General features: G+C 45.8%; 3 protein-coding genes across 6 annotated transcripts in view; 1 reads left to right on the top strand and 2 right to left on the bottom strand.

The window, feature by feature from the left end:
- LOC310837455 (uncharacterized protein) overlaps positions 1-9,316 on the top strand; it is a 73,459-nt gene extending 64,143 nt beyond the window's left edge. For 2 of the 4 annotated variants that reach the window (XM_083724074.1, XM_083724073.1), the window contains 2 exons: positions 4,486-4,659; positions 6,189-9,316. In XM_083724074.1, coding sequence (XP_083580200.1) covers positions 4,486-4,659; positions 6,189-7,813 — 1,799 coding nt within the window. In that variant the 3' untranslated portion in view covers positions 7,814-9,316. Of the gene's footprint in view, positions 1-2,324; positions 2,758-4,485; positions 4,660-6,188 lie in introns of those variants that run through there. The other 2 variants (XM_083724075.1, XM_083724076.1) reach the window with 2 other exon arrangements.
- The window catches only part of LOC310837659 (uncharacterized protein), a 179,472-nt gene that overhangs the window by 129,569 nt on the left and 27,892 nt on the right, over positions 1-22,011 (bottom strand). The gene's annotated exons all lie outside the window — the stretch shown is intronic.
- The window catches only part of LOC310837834 (uncharacterized protein), a 299,721-nt gene that overhangs the window by 250,451 nt on the left and 27,259 nt on the right, over positions 1-22,011 (bottom strand). The window lies entirely within an intron of this gene.

Below are 22,011 nucleotides of genomic sequence, written 5' to 3'. Positions count from 1 at the left end.
CTGCTCCTTCGGAGGAAACGTGACCCCTTGAAGAGCAGGTGGCCGAGGGAACCACCCACTAACAGTGCCTCGGTCTTATCTGGATTGAGCTTAAGTTTGTTGCCTCTCTCCAGTCCATTACCGAGGCAAGACACTGGTCCAGCACTTCCACTGCCTCACCTGCAGATGTAAAGGAGAAACAGAGCTGAGTGTCATCAGCATCCTGCTGACAACGTACTCCAAACCTCCAGACAACCCCACCCAGCAGTTTCATGTAGATGTTTAACAACCTGGGGGATAGGCCTGAGCCCTGAGGAACCCTACATTGAAGGTTGCATGGGGCTGAAAATCACTCCCCATGTACCACCCTCTGGGAACGACCATCCAACTAGGACTGGAACCATCACAAAGTCATGCCAAACTCTCCTAGTTCGGAGTGTCGCTCCAGAAGGATACCATGGTCGATGGTATCATAATCCAACTGACAGGTCGAGAAGAATGAACAGGGACATGTTTCCCTTATCTCTCTCTTGACAGAGGTCATCATCATACAGGGCGACCAAAGCAGTTTCTGGGCCCAAACTGGGCCTAAAACCCAATTGAAATGGATCCAGGAAACTAGTTTTTTCCAAAAGCACCTTGATCTGATGTGCCGACTTGAATAAAATAATAGGAGGGCCCAGGCAATCACTGTCCTGCAGAACTGATAATATGATGCCGTGTACACACTCTATCTGAATGCCAGGGCCCATTAAATTTGGGGGTGCCAGGACCCTACAAATATTTTATTCGCAAAGCCAATCAGCCCCTAGGAGTTGGCTCTTGTGCGTCAGAACCGCAAAGGGCTGGGCTGCAGATTCTTCCACCTGGATCTCTGCAACTACTGAGAAGAGTTGAGTGCTGACCATTCCTGGCTCCCTGGAGCAGTCCTTGTTTCTGCTAATAAAGAGTTAGCTTCACATGCTTTCTGTGGTTTTTGCTGGCTGGCTCTCTCTTAGTTCCTAGGATTCCATGAATCCAACCCCCCTGGAGGAAGGGAGAGCAGTGGGAATAGGACACACACACACCCCGCTTTACTTCAATCAGATTCCTGAGCAGGAGGAAGACGCCAAGGCAGCTCTGGAGCCCCTCCAGGAAATTCCCTGCCAGCACCCCCAACCGTCCCCTGGCAATTATTGGCTGGGCTTCCCTCCCACACCCTCTTCCTCCCAGTCTAATGGATGAGATGATGCCACACATCACACACCATTTTAATGTTGTAGCAGGAACCCCCCCCCCCACATCATTCAGTTTGTACAAACTTCACACACACTCACACACTACACTACGCTTCTGTTATAAATTCATAGAAAATCAACCATACATTGGATTTGCACTGTTCCACTTTTATTTTACTCCATGAAGGAAGGACTGCAAAATGGGGAAGGCTTGATACAGGGCAGCCATAACCCCTTCACCATCCCAGCACATCCACAGGAGCCCTGCCCAGTTGCTATGCCAACCCTGATGGTCCCAGACAGAAGACAATCAAGATCACAAAGAACTTCCATATGGGAGTGGATTCAGCATGGACTGGAACAAAGGACAATGATCAGATCTTCCCTCTGGGGGCAGGAAACTGCGACTACCTTTTGTCTTCTGAAAATGACTCATGAGGAGGGGGGAGAAGGGAATCAGCCAGGTGACAGGACACTCAGGTTACCACCACAACTCCTCCCTCAACCCCTCCTTTCTGTAATGTATGCATGATGTTTCTGGGGGTGGGCTTGACTTACAGGATGGGAATTCCAAAAGTTTTTATAAGACCTTGCACACCATTTTTCTGTGTCTTTCCTCTCACCTGCAAGTGAGGGGAGCACCGTGTCGCGACAGCCTTTCTTCAGTAAAGACCAAGCCTACAGGCTGCTGATTTGCTTCAATTTACTCTGGTTGGTGTCTTTACTTTTTGTCCAAGGGAGCCCTCGGATCTTTCCGGTAACAATGTCAATCAACTTTTTGGGAGGTGGGGGACAACGGGACGACTTCTTCCCTGCCTCGGGTTTACAGAAAGCTGCAAAATCTGCACATGCCCAGAATATGAAGGATTTTCAAAACTGTGGTTATGTTTGGTGTGGGGAAGAAAGGGGGGGGGAGCTGTCTGCGGACAAAGGTCCAGGGGTCCTTCATCTTCGCCTTCCCTTTGGCGGGCATGCACGTCAGTTTCCGCAAAGGGGCCCCTGGGGGTGCAGGGCAGGGGAGCATCTCTTGGCCCCCCAGGGAAAGAGAAACGTGTGTGGGTGGAGGGGGGAGACTTTCAAGGAGACCCTGCAGGTCCCCAACTTCGCAGCTGGATCCCTCGTACCCTGCCGGTGGGTCCCAGGGAAGGGGCTTCCAGGAGAGGCCCTTTAACATTCACTTATTGAGTCATTTCAAAGTAGGGATCCAGATGCACACTGCATAATGCAGAAACCCCCACCTCCCTTGTCGCCAGTCTGCATAAGATGGGGGGGGGGGGCTTGATGCAGAGTCCTTGGCCCAGATGGAGAAGGGAGGGCAGCCCTAGTACGCAGAAGCAGGCAGGGAGAGGGAGGGAGGGGTGGTCTGGGCGCCCTCGGCTTGCCAAGGGTTAAAAGGAGCCGAGCGGGATTCCTAGAGAGGACAGGAAGGGGAGGGCGCGGGAGGGCAAGGTCCTCCCCAGCAGAAGCCCCTCCCTGCCCAGTCCCTTCCTGCCAGCAAAGAGGAGGCTGCTTTGTTCTCTCGGCTTTGCAAAAACTTCCTCGGTGCCCCTCCTGGAATCTGGTGAGTCTCTTCTCTCTTCCCCCTTGGGGTGCAGCGGGGAGAAGGGGGTCCCAGGGCTGCAAGGGAGGAGGCAAGCCCCCCCCCGTTCAGCTCATGCATGGGGGGAGGGAGACCCCCAAGTCAGGGGCTGAGTGTCTGCAACTCTGTTCTTCCTTTGGATCAAGATGCTGCCTTCCTTGTTGGGGAGGAGTCTTTGGGGCAACAATATGAGGGCAGATACAGCCCCCCCCCCAAGTGTGGAGACTGGAGGGGAGACCCTCTCCCACCATCTACCTAAATACAATTCCCAGAGTTCCCTGGCAAGAAGGGGGGATTGGTGACCACCCTGGGAATTGCAGTCTTTGCGCAGCAGGGCTGAAGTTGTCTCCTTGCAACTCTCAGGGTCCTGAACCAATTCTGGCTCCCAGGATTCTTGGGAGGAGTCCCTAGGGCCGGGTGAGATCTGGTTTCCAACCTTGTTAAACATCTGCCCCCTCCCAGCAGAGCAAGTGCACAGACTGGCATGTGCCACTCTTGGGAGCAGGACCTGCATCCAGCCTTGCTCAGCTCAACATTTTTAGGAAGACCAAGCCCCTCCTGCCCTGGCAAGGCACTGGGGTGAAGCTGCCATGTCATCAGCTATTTGTTTTAATAATAATAATAATAATAATAATAATATTTATCTGCTACCCATCTGACTGGGTTTTCCCAGACACTCTGGGCTGCTTCCAGCACATATAATATACAGGGCTGCCTTCAGGTGTCTTCTAAAGGTTACATAGTTACTCATCTCCTTGACATCTGATGGGAGCGTGTTCCACAAAGAGGGCACCACTACCAAGAAGGCCCTCAGCCTGCTTCCCTGTAACTTCCCTTCTTTCGCTGAGGGAACCGCCAGAAGGCCCTTGGTGCTGGACCTCAGAGTCCAGGCTGAACGATGGGGGTGGAGATGCTCCTTCGGATATCTTGGGCCGAGGCCGTTTAGGGCTTTAAAGGTCACCACCAACACTTTGAAAGTAGATCCTTTAGGAGCGGTCTTACATGGTTCCAGCAGCCACTCCCAGTCACCAGTCTAGCTGAATGCCACAGAAGTTGCTACTAATGGTATAAGGATATGGAATTAAGGGAAAAGATGGTCGTGACCTGGAGTGGTTACAAATTTTATGGTCTTTCCCCGAGTGCCACGAGCCCTGCTCCAAAGAGAGCTTCTCTCAAGAAAGCACAACCAAAATCACTCCATTTTGTGTGAATAAGGAAAATGAGGAGATGGCTAAGAAACAGCAGGAGCCAGATCCTATTACCAACCTTCTAGGGTCTCTCAGCAGCTCTAATGATGAGCAGAAAGAGGTTTGGGGCCCAGCCAGCTCAACTGCTATGTCATCGCTTGCATTGAGACGTGGGGACACCTACATGTAATAGCTACTCGGCTATTTTCTGCCCATGCTCTGAGGTTGCAGTTTTCAGGTTGGGGACAGGATGGTGCCTGGTTTTTGCACCTAGTTCTATCCATAAACCCCACTGAGTTCAATGAGGTCTACTCTCAGGTCACTAGTGTGCATACCATGCCAGCCTTATGAGGTTTGGTGAGGTGCAAACAGATTAAATGGGAATCACTGGAGATGTTTCAAATGGGGTTTCTGTTGGGAAGGGGCTGCCCCATTTGTGCTTTTCCAGGAGCAGGGGAATATCTAGGGAAGGAAAATCCCTGCAGGGCCTCTGAGGCTCCCTTTGTTTCTTCCTCTCTCCCAGGACCCTGCAGCTTGTGGTGGCTTCCCGACTCCTCAGGAAGGATGAAAGAGACTGAATCTGTAAACCTAGCGAGGATGGAAGGGGGAAGAAGGACGGTTGACTTGGTCAGGTTGTCTCCTGCATCCCTCCTCACAGCCTCTGAGCGTTCCCTCCCAGGGACCTCCGAGGGATCTGGTGAGTCCCAGGGGAGGGGAGATGGGGACATGGATGGATGGAGCCCTAAAGGTATCGGGGCTTGCTCAGCTTGGGGGTGGGATGAGGCAGGCAGGCGGATGGAGATTGAGAAGGTGAACACCTTTTCGGGCTCCTCTACCTACTTGCCTTCCTGCCTGCGCCTTTGACATCTGCGGGGAATTTGAGCTAGGAATACATCACAGCTCCCCGGCCACCGCGATGTATTGGCAGCTCAAGATGTCTACAACCTGTACTGTGATTGAATGCCCTACCGGTGTCAGAGAACTCACTGATCCATCAGGCAGCACTAGAAGCCACGACTCTTTAAAGTAACCTGCTTTATAGATTGATCACAGATGGGGCCTCTGTGCATTATCTTTTTCTTTTCTTTTCGGAATAACTTTTCCTTTTCCTTTAAAAACAAGGATCATATAGGACTCATAAATGATACAAATATGTAGATTTGATTTTCAAATCAAATTCTCATATGATTTCTCAAATGAATTCTCATGTGATTCTCAAAAATAATCTTCTCATATGATTCTCAAAAATAGCAGAATAAATTTACAGGAATATCTATAACATATGGTTCATCATTAGTGGTCAGTTTATGAGTTAATGAATTGGTTTAAATTGGAGGGAGAGGAGAGATAGGGGAGAACAGAGTACATTCAACATCTCCTAGCCGAATGCCTAGTCAGGAGCTCTTGTGACTGTTGTGCTTAGATTAAGTGTGAGCCATAGTCATTTTCCCTCTACTGTTACCCATGAAACAATACAGAGTTGATCTCCTCCTGAACATGGGAGGGTGGTTCCAAGTGAAGAAAGTGATTTATAAATTTAAATTGAGACCAACCAGATTGAGGTAAATGCTGATGGGGAGTGTGCAAATTAAGATGTTCCTGTTTGTTGAGGCATGGAGATTGCTGGCTCCTGACCAGAGAGCTCTGCATAAGGAAGTCAAGGAGGGGAATCGGGGAATCATGCACCCTCTTGGTAAAACTCCCTGTTGGATCATAAGATGAGTTTTGAAACTCCATACATACCTCTATGTGATGAACCTCCACTATTTGGATGGAGACCAACAGCATCTGGGATTCTAACATCCTCACTGTGAGCCCTGTATGGAGTGATATCAACTGGTTTCTCTGTGAATATTCTTCATCTAGTCATGCCTTTTTAAACAATGACCAGGCTTGCCTGAACTGCCCAGGCCTTCTTAAATATCAGCTTGAAAGTTTTTAGGGAAGTTGAAGTAACTTCTGTCAGGTTTGTTGTTTTTGCTTTTGCTCCGTCTGTATTTTGTTGACCAAAGAGATGACTGACCTTTGAGATGGAGTGGACAAACAAAATCTATCCCAAATAAAAGCCAAGCAATTCCAGCCAACAAAGGCAGTGAAAACTATAGTAAGGCCTCACATCTAACTCTCTTCAGTTCTTCCTCTATGACAAGCATTCATTAACATTGTTCAGTGATCTGGAGCTCCATTTCTTCCTGAGGCTCTAATTAGCTTCTCTCCTCATTGCAGATGGTGATGAATTGGAAGGGAAGAACAAGGGGAACCACAACAGAATCCACATAGCGGAGGAGTCCGATAAATATTCAAAGTGTGGAGAGAACATCGGTCAGAGGTCCCAGTCCACCTCCCATCAAACAAAGAGCTTAATTCAAAGGAAGAGCCTCACTTCCCATCAAAGAATTCATACAGGGGAGAAACCATATCAGTGCTTGGAATGTGGGAAGAGCTTCACTCGAAAGTACAATCTCACTTCCCATCAAAGAATTCATACAGGGGAGAAGCCCTATCACTGCTTAGACTGTGGAAAAGGCTTCTGTGTGAAGGAAAGTCTCACTTCCCATCAAAGAATTCATACCGGGGAGAGACCCTATCAGTGCCTTGAATGTGGGAAGAGCTTCCGTCAGAGGCAGGGTCTCACTTCCCATCAAAGAATTCATACAGAGGAGAAACCCTATCACTGCCTTGAATGTGGGAAGAGCTTCAGTCAGAGGCAGGGTCTCACTTCCCATCAAAGAATTCATACCGGGGAGAAACCATATCAGTGCTTGGAATGTGGGAAGAGCTTCAGTCATAGGCGGAGTCTCCCTTCCCATCAAAGAATTCATACCGGGGAGAAACCCTATCAGTGCTTGGAATGTGGGAAGAGCTTCACTCAGAGAAAACATCTCACTTCCCATCAAAGAATTCATACCGGGGAAAAACCCTATCAGTGCTTGGAATGTGGAAAGAGCTTCAGTCAAAGCTCACATCTCACTTCCCATCAAATAATTCATACCGGGGGAAAACCCTATCAGTGCTTGGAATGTGGGAAGAGCTTCAGTCGAAAGGACCTTCTCACTTCCCATCAAAGAATTCATACAGGGGAGAAACCCTTTCAGTGCATGGAATGTGGAAAATGCTTCCGTCTGAAGGAAAGTCTCACTTCCCATCAAAGAAGTCATACCGGGGAAAAACCCTATCAGTGCTTGGAATGTGGGAAGAGCTTCAGTCACAGACAACAACTCAGTTCCCATCACAGAATTCATACAGGGGAGAAGCCATATCATTGCTTGGAGTGTGGGAAGAGCTTCAGTCAACGCCCCCATTTCAATTCCCATCAAAGAATTCATACAGGGGAGAAACCTTTTCAGTGCTTGGAATGTGGAAAGAGCTTCATTCACAGCCACAGTCTCACTTCCCATAAAATACTCCATACGGGGCAGAAACCCTTTCAGTGCTTGCAATGTGGAAAATGCTTCGGTTTGAAGCAAAAACTCACTTCCCATCAAAGAATTCATACAGGGGAGAAACCCTATGAGTGCTTGGAATGTGGAAAGAGCTTCCGTTACAGGAGGAGTCTCACTTATCATCAAAGAATTCATACAGGGGAGAAACCCTATCAATGCTTGGACTGTGGAATGAGCTTCAATCACAGGAGGAGTCTCACTTCCCATCATAAAATTCATACAGGGGAGAAACCATATCAGTGCTTTGAATGTGGAAAGAGCTTCATTCACAGCCACAGTCTCACTTCCCATCATACAATTCATACAGGGGAGAAACCATATCAGTGCTTGGAATGTGGGAAGAGCTTCAATCACAGCCGCAATCTCGCTGCCCATCAAAGAATTCACACCAGAGAGAAAACCTCTTAGTGTTTGGAATGTGGGAAGAGCTTCAGTCAGAGTGCCACTCTCATGGCCCCCCAAATAATTCATACAGGGTTGAAAGCATATCAGCGCATGAAATGTGGATAAAATATCACTCGTAAATAAGTCAATTCAAGAACTCACCGCAGGGTGAATAATAGAATGGTAAATTAGGAATCTAGTCCAACCCCTGCCAATGCAGAAACAACCTCATTTCAAGCATCCATGACAGATGGCCCTTCCAACTTCTTAAATACCTCCAATGAAGGAGAGTCCACCCCCTTCTGAGGGAGTTCCTTTTCACTGCTGGCTCTTACTATCAGAAAGTTCTTCCTGATCTTTAGGAGGAATCTCATTTTGTGTTGCTTGAATCACCTCTTCAGATTCCTTCAAGACCTTGAGAAGGACTTCTGTAAGTCTGAGAATGTACAGGGGATTGGACCATGCTCTATATTCGGGGGGGAACCCATGGAGTGGAGTCCGATATAGGGCTTAAGTCATCTAGGCATTGGTCAGATTGTCATAATTACAGACATACTTACTGGTTTGGACGGAAGTGATTCTTATTCTGTGGAAGTGGTGACTGTGAGATTACAGGCGCTCTCGCCAATATTATCCAACCGCCCAGTAAAACTTTGACACAGCAGACCAATACCCGCTGAGGTTGATGTATTGGGAGGTTAGGTTTAGGGCCGTGTGGTATTGCTTAATTGTATGTGGGGTCCCTATAAAGGGAACTTCTTCCTCTAGGTGGGAGGGAGACTGGTCGAGTTACCATCAGTTGAATGCAACATTTAAGTTAGATTTAAAAAAATGGATTTGCAGAACAAAACTCACAGTTTGAAAGGGAGTTATTAGGCTCCAGGGTTAAAACAGTATCTAAAATGTATAACATATTATTTGAGTGGGCACAAAGAATGCAATGATGAAATCATCAGTGACAATCTGGGCCAGAGATGTAGGACACAATATTGACTTTGCTTTATGGGAACAACTGTGGAAAGTAAATTTAAGGTTTACAGCTTGCTACACGCTAAGGGAAAACTTCATGAAGATGATGCAGAGGAGTCAATCAAGATGATCCAGGGTCTGAAACCAAGCCTTATGAGGAGGGCTTGAAGGAACTGGGAATCTATTTCAAGTGAAGGTTGCCGAAATCTACACTTGCGACATGGGCTGCCATAGGTCCAGATTTTCCCGGACATTTCAGCAATTTCCTCCCAGACGCTACTTGCAATTCTCTACATATGGCAACCATATCTATATACAGTGGTTTTCAAACAGCTTCGTTCCTGAACAACTTTGAACTCGAATGCTGCAAACCTGGAAGTCAGTGTTCCAGTTTGCGAACTTTGCTTCGGAAGCTGAACGTGCTCCTGAGCTTCTGTTTTCACTGTTGCGCTGCTAATTTGTGTCCCCCTGCATTGGAATCAAAGCCTTCTTCCTTCTGTTTTCACTGTTCTGCTGCTAATTTGCATCCCCCCATTGTAATAAAAGCCTTCCATTTCCAATTGCAGTGTTCTGAGGTGATCTTTGGAGCTTATATTTGGTGCTTTTATTTGGAGTCTTCTCTTCTCATGAGGTGGCCAAAGTATTGGAGCCTCATCTTCAGGATCTGTCCTTCCAGTGAGCACTCAGGGCTGATTTCCTTCAGAATTGATAGGTTTGATCTTCTTGCAGTCCATGGGACTCTCAAGAGTCTCCTCCAACAAAATCTCTCACTGCCTCCATTTCTTCCCCTTCTATTTGCCAGGTGGTGACGGGTCCAGTGGCCATGATCTTCATTTTTTTGATGTTGAGCTTCACACCATATTTTGCGCTCTCCTCTTTCACCCTCATTAAAAGGTTCTTTAATTCCTCCTCACTTTTTGCCATCAAGGTTGTGTTCATACAGTGGTGCCTCGCAAGACGAAATTAATTCGTTCCGCGAGTCTCTTTGTCTTGTGGTTTTTTCGTCTTGTGAAGCACGGCTATTAGCGGATTAGCGCTACTAGCGGCTTAGCGGCTATTAGCGGCTTTAAAAAAGGGAAAAAACTCGCAAGACGTTTTTGTCTTGCGAAGCAAGCCCATAGGGAAATTCGTCTTGTGAAGCACCTCAAAAACGGAAAACTCTTTCGTCTAGCGAGTTTTTCGTCTTGCGAGGCATTCGTCTTGCGGGGCACCACTGTACTCATATCTGAGGTTGTTGATATTTCTTCCGGCAATCTTAATTCCGGCTTGCGGTTCATCCAGCCCAGCCTTTCCAATGATGAATTCTGCATATAAGTCAAATAAGTAGGGAGACAATATACAGCCTTGTCGTACTCCTTTCCCAATTTTGAACCAATCAGTTGTCCCATATCCAGTTCTAACTGTAGCTTCTTGTCCCACATAGAGACTCCGACTGAATAAGTTCAAACAAATAAGTATTCCATGCCTCTACTGTCCATTTTCCTCTCTCTTTCCAACCTAAAGCTATCGTTGCCTTTCCCACTAATATCATAGCTTTGAAGGTAAACTGGTCTCCTTGCTCTATTGCCATGTTTCCAAGTATACCCATTGTCATGAAATCAATATCTATTGAAAGCTTCATTTTAAAAATTTCATTAATAACCTTTAGGATTTATCCCCAGAATTCCTTTACCTCTGGGAATTCCCAGTACATATGGGAAAACCATCCCTTGACTTGTTTACAGTGCCAGCAGTTAGAATTCAATCCTGCTACCATATTAGTAAGCTGGGCTGGAGTTATGCACCATTTTAGAAATAATTTTTATTTCAGCTCTCTAAATTTGCTTACTTTAATCTCATCTGTTCCTTTCATTATCCTTTCAACCGTTGCTTCGCTAACTTGTTCTTCCTTACGCCACATCTTTTGAATAAGTTGGGTTGCCTTTTCATTATTTGTAATCATTCTCTTATAGATTTTACCTGTCATTCCTTGTTTCGTTTTTTTCCATTTGTTTGTATAGTTCCTCTTCCTTTATTGGCTCTTCTAAACTCCTATTTCCTAACCCTAACCCCAGGCCCATTCCTGTTATGTTGTTTATTACGTTTTTTCCAGCTACATTTACATTAAAATACATTATTTCTGATTTTGTTATATTTACCCCTAATCCAGAATATTCCTCAAAATTATTATCTTTATTTCTTTTATCCCTTCCTTAGGATTTGTTATGATTCCAATAATATCATCTGCAAAGAAATTGATTTTCATCTCCTCTTTCCCAATCCTATAGCCCTCTATCCCTCCACAGTTCCTTATCCTTTCCGCTAGTTGTTCTACAGCCATTATAACGGCGAAAGAGGACACCCCTGCCGAACGCCTCTGCCTATTGCGAAAGGTTGGGAGTATTTTCTTTCATTATACAGTTGCCCCTAAAGACACATTTTGCTGCATCCCAGAGGATTTCTGGAGTAACTGATCCTTTACTATCTTGAAAAAATTACCTGATCTGATTTTCCACATACTCTCTGTCTTGAACTTTAGCCATTATTATATCTCCATGGTCTCTTGTCCTCAATTCTAACTCAATACTTAGAGGGGTATGGTCTGAAATTAATATTGGGCGTGTTGTAATTCCTTTGCCAACCCATTACTTGCCTTTCCCAAAATAAAGTATTCTATACAGCAGTGTTTCCCAACCTTGTGCCTCCAGATGTTTTTGGCCTACAACTCCCATCATCCCTAGCTAGCAAGACCAGTGGTCAGGGATGATGGGAGTTGTAGGCCAAAAACATCTGGAGGCACAAGGTTGGGAAACACTGCTATACAGGATGCTGTTTATGCCTGCTGGATATATGGGTAGCTTTGGGTTTTAAACCTAGGATGCCATGATCAGATGTAAGACCATTGACATTCTTCCGCCCGGATCTCTGCAACTACTGAGAAGGGTTTGTGGCTGTTGGATGGAGTCCACACGCTTCGGCTGCGCCTCACTGGACTCCTTTGGATAGCTCTCCGTCAGCTTCCTGTAGCAAAGTTGTCGCAGCGGCAGAAAACTGTTGCTGTGTGTGTGTGTGTAATAAATCAGACTGCACGCAAGCGTTCTTGCTTATCTCTAACAGTCTTTAATCGTGTAGAACAACATTATAAATCAACCCCGGCGAGAGAGCGCACATCTTGCTGCCTCGCCGCAAAAGCGAAAAGAAAAAAGAACACAGAGAAATCACTCCCCTCTGCGAACATGCCACGCCTCAGAATGTGAGACGTCACTCAGAACTGCTTAACCCTGTAAGTTCTGGTTCTCCTCACAGAGTTGAGTGCTGACTATTCCTGGCTCCCTGGAACAGTCCTTGTTTCTGCTAATAATGAGTTAGCTTCATCACATGCTCTCTGTGATTTTGGCTGGCTGGCTCTCTGACAGTTCCTAGGATTCCATGAATCCAAACTCCCTGGAGGAAGGGAGAGCAGTGGGAATAGGACATCCCCCCCCCCCGCTTTACTTCAAGTAGATTCCTGTGCAGGAGGAAGACGCCAAGGCAGCTCTGGAGCCCCTCCAGGAAATTCTCTGCCAGCGTCCCCAACCGTCCCCTGGCAATGCTTGGCTGGGCTTCCCTCCCCACAACATCCCCCTCCCAGTCTAATGGATCAGATGACACTCCCACCACCACCCTGTTTTAATGTCAATCAACTTTCTTTGGGTGGGGGACAACAGGACCTTGGCCCCTAGGAGTTGGCTCCTGGGCCTCTTTCCACCCCCTCCCTGGGGAGTCAACCCTGAGGGCCCTCTTTGGCAATAGGGACCCTCATCTGAAGGACAAGGAAGGTTGGGGTTCGAATCCCTGCGACGGGGTGAGCTCCCGTTGCTCTGTCCCAGCTTCTGCCAACCTAGCAGGTCAAAAACATTACCAGTACAAGCAGTTGTGGCATTTCTGTGCACTCTGGTTTTCACCAATGTACCCCGTTGCGCCAGAAGCGGTTTAGTCCTGCGGGCTACGTTACCCGGAAAAGCTGTCTGCGGACAAACGCCAGCCCCCTCGGCCTGACAGCGGAGATGAGCGCCCCAACCCCACAGTCGCCTTTGACTGGACGTAAAGGTCCAGGGGGACTTTACCTTTTTAATGTTCCAGTGTTATTGTGCGTGGGGGGAGGGGCTTCATCCTGCCATGCAAGCCCTGCAGGTGTTGGGTTCCCACTTTGCAGCTAGATTGCATAGATCCGGGGCCCAGTAAGGGCCCTTTTGGGGGGCCCTCCCTTCCCCATCACTCCATCTTCATCTCTCTGTCCTCTCTGCCCATCCGCCCCCCTTGCTTGCTCCTCCGGGAGTCTATTTCTGCGAGTCAGGCGGGGGTGCCATGTCCTCTATGATTGGGGGGGCAGTTCTTCCCTGTTCAGTTCTTCCTGTACTGGATCCTCAGGGATCCTGCACCTCAGCCCACAAGGCCCCTTTTCTGCAAGGTGGTTCTTTGGCCACTTCTTCCCTGCCTCGGGTTTACAGAAAGCTGCGAAATCTGCACATGCCCAGAGTATGGAGGATTTTCAAAACTGCGGTTATGTTTGGTGTGGGGCAGAAAGGGGGGGGGGGGAGCTGTCTGCGGACAAAGGTCCAGGGGTCCTTCGCCTTCGCCTTCCCTTTGGTGGGCATCGCACGTCAGTTTCCGCAAAAGGGCCCCTGGGGGTGCAGGGCAGGGGAGCATCTCTTGGCCCCCCAGGGAAAGAGAAACGTGTGTGTGTGTGTGTGTGTGTGTGTGTGTGTGGAGGGGGGGGGGAGACTTCCAGGATGTACCCTGCCGGTGGGTCCCAGGGAAGGCGCTTCCAGGAAAGGCCCTTTAACATTCAGGTTTTTAGTCATTTCAAAGTAGGGATCCAGGTGCACACGGCATAATGCAGAAACCCCCACCTCCCTTGTCGCCAGTCTGCATAAGATGGGGGGGGGGGGGCCTTGATGCAGAGTCCTTGGCCCAGATGGAGAAGGGAGGGCAGCCCTAGAGCGCAGAAGCAGGCAGGGGGAGGGAGGGAGGGAGGGAGGGAGGGAGGGAGTGGCGGTCTGGGAGCCCTCGGCTTGCCAAGGGTTAAAAGGAGCCGAGCTGGATTCCTAGAGAGGACAGGAAGGGGAGGGCGGGGGAGGGCAAGGTCCTCCCCAGCAGAAGCCCCTCCCTGCCCAGTCCCTTCCTGCCAGCAAAGAGGAAGCTGCTTTGTTCTCTCTGCTTTGCAAAAACTTCCTCGGTGCCCCTCCTGGAATCTGGTGAGTCTCTTCTCTCTTCCCCCTTGGGGTGCAGCGGGGAGAAGGGGGTCCCAGGGCTGCAAGGGAGGAGGCAAGCCCCCCCCCGTTCAGCTCATGCATGGGGGGAGGGAGACCCCCAAGTCAGGGGCTGAGTGTCTGCAACTCTGTTCTTCCTTTGGATCAAGATGCTGCCTTCCTTGTTGGGGAGGAGTCTTTGGGGCAACAATATGAGGGCATGCAAATAAGCCCCCTTCAGATTGAGGGGAGGGTCGCATTTCATAACACAGAGAAGCATCCAAGGAATCCGAGGAAGGAGAAGCCCTGTGAGTGGGGAGATACAGCCCCCCCCCAAGTGTGGAGACTGGAGGGGAGACCCTCTCTCACAATCTACCCAAATACAATTCCCAGAGTTCCCTGGCAAGAAGGGGGGGTTGGTGACCACCCTGGGAATTGCAGCCTTTGGGCAGCAGGGCTGAAGCTGTCTCCTTGCAACTCTCAGGGTCCTGAACCAATTCTGGCTCCCAGGATTCTTGGGAGTAGTCCCTAGGGCCGGGTGAGATCTGGTTTCCAACCTTGTGATGGATCAGCAGCTAAGCATCTGCCCCCTCCCAGCTGAGCAAGTGCACAGACTGGCATGTGCCACTCTTGGGAGCAGGAGCTGCATCCAGCCTTGCTCAGCTCAACATTTTTAGGAAGACTCATGCCCCTCCTGCCCTGGCAAGGCACTGGAGTGAAGCTGCCATGTCATCAGCAATTTGTGTGAATAATAATAATAATAATAATAATAATAATAATAATAATAATATTTACCTGCCACCTATCTGACTGGGTTTTCCCAGACACTCAGGGCTGCTTCCAGCACATATAATATACAGGGCTGCCTTCAGGTGCCTTCTTAAGGTTACATAGTTACTCATCTCCTTGACATCTGATGGGAGCGTGTTGCACAGGGAGGGGGCCACTACCAAGAAGGCCCTCAGCCTGCTTCCCTGTAACTTCTCTTCTTGCACTGAGGGAACCGCCAGAAGGCCCTTGGTGCTGGACCTCAGGGTCCAGGCTGAACGATGGGGGTGGAGATGCTCCTTCGGGTATCCTGGGCCGAGGCAGTTTAGGGCTTTAAAGGTCACCACCAACACTTTGAAAGTAGATCCTTTAGGAGCGGTCTTACATGGTTCCAGCAGCCACTCCCAGTCACCAGTCTAGCCTCCGCATTCTGCAGAACACTAAGTGAATGACACAGAAGTTGCTACTAATGGTATAAGGATATGGAATTAAGGGAAAAGATGGTCGTGACCTAGAATGGTTACAAAATTTCTGGTCTCTCCCCGAGTGCCACGGGCCCTGCTCCAAAGAGAGCTTCTCTAAAGAAAGCACAACCAAAAATCACTCCATTTTGCGTGAATAAGGAAAATGAGGAGGTGGCTAAGAAACAGCAGGAGCCAGATCTTATTACCAATCTTCTAGGGTCTCTCAGCAGCTCTAATGATGAGCAGAAAGAGGTTTGGGGCCCAGCAAGCTCAACTGCTAAGTCATCTCTTGTAATAGCTACTCGGCTATTTTCTGTCCATGCTCTGAGGTTGCAATTTTCAGGCTTGGGGACAGGATGGTGCCTGGTTTTTGCACCGAGTTCTATCCATAAGCCCCCACAGAAAAAACTCAATATGGAGGCCAAATGGCCGAAATATTGGGAAATTCTGGAAGAAGATGGAGACAGAATAAAACTGCAGAGCTTTGAAAAATTGAAAAACAAAGTGCGAGATTGGCTCCATTATCATCAAATAATGGAGGCTTACAAATTGGATAAGAAAATTGATTTTCAGGTGGAAAAATCAAAATTGGAAACAGAATTGTTAGATTCAAAAATTAATAACTTGTCAAGAATGTATAGCTTGCTGTTGAAATGGAACACTCAGGATGAAATGGTGAAATCAGCTATGATAAAATGGGCACAAGATGTTGGACATAACGTAATGATGGCTGACTGGGAACAGTTATGGACCACAGGTATGAAAAATTTACGGCATGTAATGCCCTAAGAGAGAATTTAATGAAAATGATTTATAGGTGGTACATGACACCAGTCAAGTTTGCAAAAATTTATAATTTACCCGACAATAAATGTTGGGAATGTAATGAGACTGAAGGTACATTCTTTCACCTTTGGTGGACATGCTCAAGGATTAAGACATTCTGGGAGATGATTTATAATGAAATGAAAAAGGTATTTAAATATACCTTTCTGTCCAGAGATACTTTAAACAATTATATACCCAAGGGCTGCAAAACGAGGCGGAGATAGAACAATTTTTGATAAAGAATGGACTACCAAGGTTGTCTCAAGAAAACAGATCAATCCTGAACTGTAAAATTACACGACAAGAGATTGAAGTCGCCATTCAGAATATGCAACTGGGCAAATCCCCAGGGCCAGACGGGCTTACCTCCAAATATTATAAGATACTGAAAGATTACTTGATACATCCACTAATGGAGGTTTGCAATGAGATTATGGAGGGGAAGAAAGCACCGGAAACGTGGAAAGAAGCCTTCATCACATTGATACCAAAATCAGAATTGGAAAAGTCACAACTTAAGAACTACCACCCCATTTCCCTTCTTAATGTGGATTACAAAATCTTTGCAGACATTTTAGCAAACAGATTTAAAAAAGTTTTAAGTGAAGTGATCCATAAAGATCAGGCAGGCTTTCTCCCAGGAAGACATTTGTTTGCTAACACAAGGAATATTATTGACATTTTGGAACTTTTGCAAACAAATATTAATACAAGAGCAGTGTTAATATTTATAGATGCGGAGAAGGCCTTTGACAATATTTATTGGAAGTTTATGAAGAAAAACCTGGAAGGGATGGGAGTGGGACGGGGATTTGAAAATGGGATAGATGCAATATATTCAGAACAAAAGGCTAAATTGATAGTTAACAATGTGGTGACAGAAGAGTTTAAAATTGAAAAAGGAACACGACAAGGTTGCCCTATTTCCCCTCTGTTATTTATTTCGGTCCTGGAAGTGCTCTTGAACATGATTAGAGGGGACCGGTTGGTGGAAGGAATTCAGGTCGGAGCGAAACAGTACAAACTTAAGGCTTTCGCAGATGACCTAGTTCTGACCCTACAGGAGCCAGAATCTAGTACGAAAAGGGCGTTACAATTGTAATGCAGCTCTGTAATGCCTTGAAAGAAAACATTATGAAAATGATTTATAGGTGGTACATGACCCCAGTCAAGCTAGCAAAAATATATCACCTGTCAGATAATAAGTGTTGGAAATGCAAGGAAACTGAAGGAACGTTCTTTCACCTCTGGTGGACTTGCCCCAGGGTTAAGGCCTTCTGGGAAATGATATATAATGAGCTGAAAAAGGTATTTAAGTATACCTTCCCTAAGAAACCAGAGGCCCTCCTTTTGGGCATTGTTGGCCAGAGGGTGTTAAAGAATGATCGAACATTATTTATGTATGCAACAACAGCAACAAGGATACTTGTCGCCAAATATTGGAAAACTCAAGATTTGCCCACGCTGGAAGAATGGCAGATGCAACTGATGGACTACATGGAGCTAGCAGAAATGACCGGCAGAATCCGAGACCTGGGAGAGGAAGCAGTGGAAGAGGATTCGAGGAAATTTAAGGACTATTTACAAAAACACTGTAAATTATATGAGTGCTGAGAAGGATGAAAGATTTGAAAACAACAGGGCACCATAAAGTTAGTTGAAAAGATTATGAGAATGAGCGAATTTTATGAAAAAAATAAATTTTGAATAAATACTATGTTAAAATTAGGTATCTAAGACCTAGATAAAAATATTCAAAGTTAGGGACAAAATATCGGAAATGTGTATAATAAGAAGGGAAACAAGGTGATAAGTTGCTGGCTAAAGTTTTATAAATTTGGAACGCAGGAGCGAGAGATGTGAGGAAGTCCAAAAATGAAGAAAAGATGGGTATTACAAGATGTCAAATTTTATGTTTGTTTCTTTTTTGTTTACTTTCTGTTTATTCTGTCTTTTCTCTTTATTGTATTAACAAAACTCTTAATAAAAATTTCTATAAAAAAAAAATCTGTGAGCAATAAAAAAAAAAAATATATATATATACCTTCCTGAAGAAACCAGAGGCCTTTCTCCTGGGCATGGTCGGCCAATTGGTGCCAAAGAAGGACAGAATCTTTTTTATGTATGCAACAACAGCAGCAAGAATACTCATCACGAAGTATTGGAAGACACAAGATTTACCCACCCATGAAGAATGGCAGATGAAGTTGATGGACTATATGGAACTGGCGGAAATGACTGGCAGAATCCGAGACCACGGAGAAGAGTCGGTGGAAGAAGACTGGAAAAAGTTTAAAGACTATTTACAGAAATACTGTAAAATAAATGAATGTTAGAAAAAGGTTGGAATGAAGTTATATGGCTTTAGTAGAAATGTTATAAGGATCTAAGTACAAATAGACTATTAGTGTATTAAAGGGAAAAATAAGGTTAGAATATGTTAAGATAATTACAGGACAGAAAACAGTGGAAGATGGAAAGGAATTGCTGAAACAATTAACAGAAGTGGAATACAAAAAAGGGAGGTGTGAGGAGGTCGTTGAAACAAGCGAATGAAAGATAAGATATTGAAATTGTTTGATGTGGCTTAAATTGTTTTTGTTTTGTTTTGTTAGTTTAATGTGTCAGTGTTAGTGTTATGTAGTGTTTTTGTTTTTGTATTGTATTGTTTAATTTTTTTTTCTTTTGTAGTGTTCAAACTGTTGGGAAACTAATAAATATCATTTTTAAAAAAAAGTTCTATCCATAAGCCCCACTGAGTTCAATGGGGTCCACTCTCAGGTCACTATTGTGCATTCAGTGGTGCCTCGCAAGACGAAATTAATTCGTTCTGCGAGTCTCTTCATCTTGCGTTTTTTCGTCTTGCGAAGCACCCCTATTAGCGGATTAGCGCTATTAGCGGATTAGCGGCTATTAGCGGCTTAGCGGCTATTAGCGGCTATTAGCGGCTATTAGCGGCTTAGAAAAAGGGGGGGAAGGGGAAAAACTCGCAAGACTCGCAATACGCTTTCTTCTTGCGAAGCAAGCCCATAGGGAAATTCGTCTTGCGAAGCACCTCAAAAGACGGAAAAGTCTTTCGTCTAGCGAGTTTTCCGTCTTGCGAGGCATTCGTCTTGTGGGGCACCACTGTACCATGCCAGTCTTACAAAGTGGGGTGAGGTGCCAACAGATTAAATTGGAATCACTGGAGATGTTTCAAATGGGGTTTCTGTTGGGAAGGGGCTGCCCCATTTGTGCTTTTCCAGGAGCAGGGGAATATCTAGGGCAGGAGAATCCCTGCAGTGCCTCTGAGGCTCCCTTCTTTTTTTCCTCTCTCCCAGGACCCTGCAGCTTGTGGTGCCTTCTCGACTCCTCAGGAAGGATGAAAGAGACTGAATCTGTAAACCTAGCGAGGATGGAAGGGGGAAGATGGACAGTTGACCTGGTCAGGTTGTCTCCTGCATCCCTCCTCACAGCCTCTGAGCGTTCCCTCCCAGGGACCTCCGAGAGATCTGGTGAGTCCCAGGGGAGGGGAGATGGGGACATGGAGGGATGGAGCCATAGATGTTTTGGGGCTTGCTCAGCTTGGGGGTGGGGGGAGGCAGGCAGGCGGATGGAGCTTGAGAAGGTGAGCACCTTTTCGGGCTCCTCTACCTACTTGCCTTCCTGCCTGCGCCTTTGATATCTGCAGGCAATTTGAGCTAGGAATACATCACAGCTCCCCGGCCACCGCGATGTATTGGCAGCTCAAGATGTCTACAACCTGTACTGTGATTGAATGCCCTACCAGTGTTAGAGAACTCACTGATCCATCAGGCAGCACTAGAAGCCATGATTCTTTAAAGTAACCTGCTTTACAGATTGATCACAGATGGGGCCGCTGTGCCTTACCTTTTTCTTTTATTTTAGGAATAACTTTTCCTTTTCCTTTAAAAACAAGGATCATATAGGGCTCATAAATGATACAAATATGTAGATTTGATTTTCAAATCAAATTCTCATATGATTTCTCAAATGAATTCTCATGTGATTCTCAAAAATAATCTTCTCATATGATTCTCAAAAATAGCAGAATAAATTTACAGTAATATCTATAACATATGGTTCATCATTAGTGGTCAGTGTATGAGTTCTGAGTACATGAATTGGTTTAAATTGGGGGGAGAGGAGAGATAGGGGAGAACAGAGTACATTCAACATCTCCTACCAAAATGCCTAGTCAGGAGCTCTTGTGACTGTTGTGCTTAGATTAAGTGTGAGCCATAGTCATTTTCCCTCTACTGTTATCAATGCAACAATACAGAGTTGGTCTCCTCATCAACATGGGAGGGTGGTTCCAAGTCAAGAAAGTGATTTATAAATTTAAATTGAGACCAACCAGATTGAGATAAATGCTGTTGGGGAGTGTGCAAATGAAGATGTTCCTGTTTGTTGAGGCATGGAGATTGCTGGCTCCTGACCAGAGAGCTCTGCATAAGGAAGTCAAGGAGGGGAATCGGGGAATCATGCACCCTCTCGGTAAAACTCCCTGTTGGATCATAAGATGAGTTTTGAAACTCCATGTTTACCTCTATGTGATGAACCTCCACTGTTTGGATGGAGACCAACAGCATCTGGGATTCTAACATCCACACCGTGAGCCCTGAATGGAGGGATATCAACTGGTTTCTCTGTGAATATTCTTTGTCTAGTCATGCCTTTTTAAACAATGACCAGATTTCCCTGAACTGCCCAGGCCTTCTTAAATGTTGGCTTGAGATTTTTTACGGACATTGAAGTAACTTCTGTTAGGTTTGTTGTTTTTGCTTTTGCTTCTTCTGCATTTTGTTGACCAAAGAGATGACTGACCTTTGAGATGGAGTGGACTCCGGAAGCGAAGGCTCTGAAAAAGCTCAATATGGAGGCCAAATGGCCGAAATATTGGGAAATTTTGGAACAAGAGGGAGATAGATTAAAACTGCAGAGTTTTGAAAAATTAAAAAACAAAGTGCGAGACTGGCTTCATTATTATCAAATAATGGAGGCTTACAAATTGGATAAGAAAATTGATTTTCAGGTGGTTTCAGGTGATTTTCAGGAAAAATCAAAATTGGAAACAGAACTGTTAGATCCCAAAGTTAAAAAGTTGTCAAGAATATATAACTTGCTGTTGAAATGGAACACTCAGGATGAAATGGTGAAATCAGCTATGATTAAATGGGCACAAGATGTTGGACATAATATTATGATGGCTGACTGGGAACAGTTATGGACCACAGGTATGAGGTTCACGGCATGTAATGCCTTAAGAGAGAATATAATGAAAATGACTTACAGGTGGTACATGACACCAGTCAAGCTTGCAAAAATCTATCATTTGCCCGATAATAAATGTTGGAAATGTAAAGAGACTGAAGGTACATTCTTTCACCTTTGGTGGACATGCCCAAGGATTAAGACATTCTGGGAGATGATCTATAATGAAATGAAAAAGGTATTTAAATATACCTTCCTCAAGAAACCAGAGGCCTTTCTCCTGGGCATGGTCGGCCAATTGGTGTCAAAGAAGGATAGAACTTTTTTTATGTATGCCATAACAGCAGCAAGAATACTTATCGCAAAGTCTTGGAAGACACAAGATCTACCCACCCGGGAAGAATGGCAGATGAAGGTGATGGAGTACATGGAACTGGCAGAAATGACTGGCAGAATCCGAGACCTGGGAGAAGAGTTGGTAGAAGAAGATTGGAAGAAATTTAAAGACTTATATACAGAAATATTGTAAAATTAAGGAATGTTAGAAGGATGTTGGAATGAAGTTATGTGGTTTTAGCAGTAATGTTATAAAGGAGTATGCAAAAATGGATCGTTAATAGGTGAGAATGTAAAGTTATAATATATTAAGATAAATTATTAAGATAAAAGCAAAAATGGAAAGGATTTGCTGAAATAACTAATTGAACTAGAATACAAAAAGGGAGGTGTGAGGAGGTCAGGGAAACAAGTAAATGAAAGACAAGATATG

Source organism: Podarcis gaigeae (assembly GCF_964106915.1).
Source record: "Podarcis gaigeae genome assembly, chromosome: 2".
Lineage (NCBI taxonomy): Eukaryota > Metazoa > Chordata > Lepidosauria > Squamata > Lacertidae > Podarcis > Podarcis gaigeae.
This window is presented reverse-complemented; position numbering and strand designations above follow the sequence as displayed.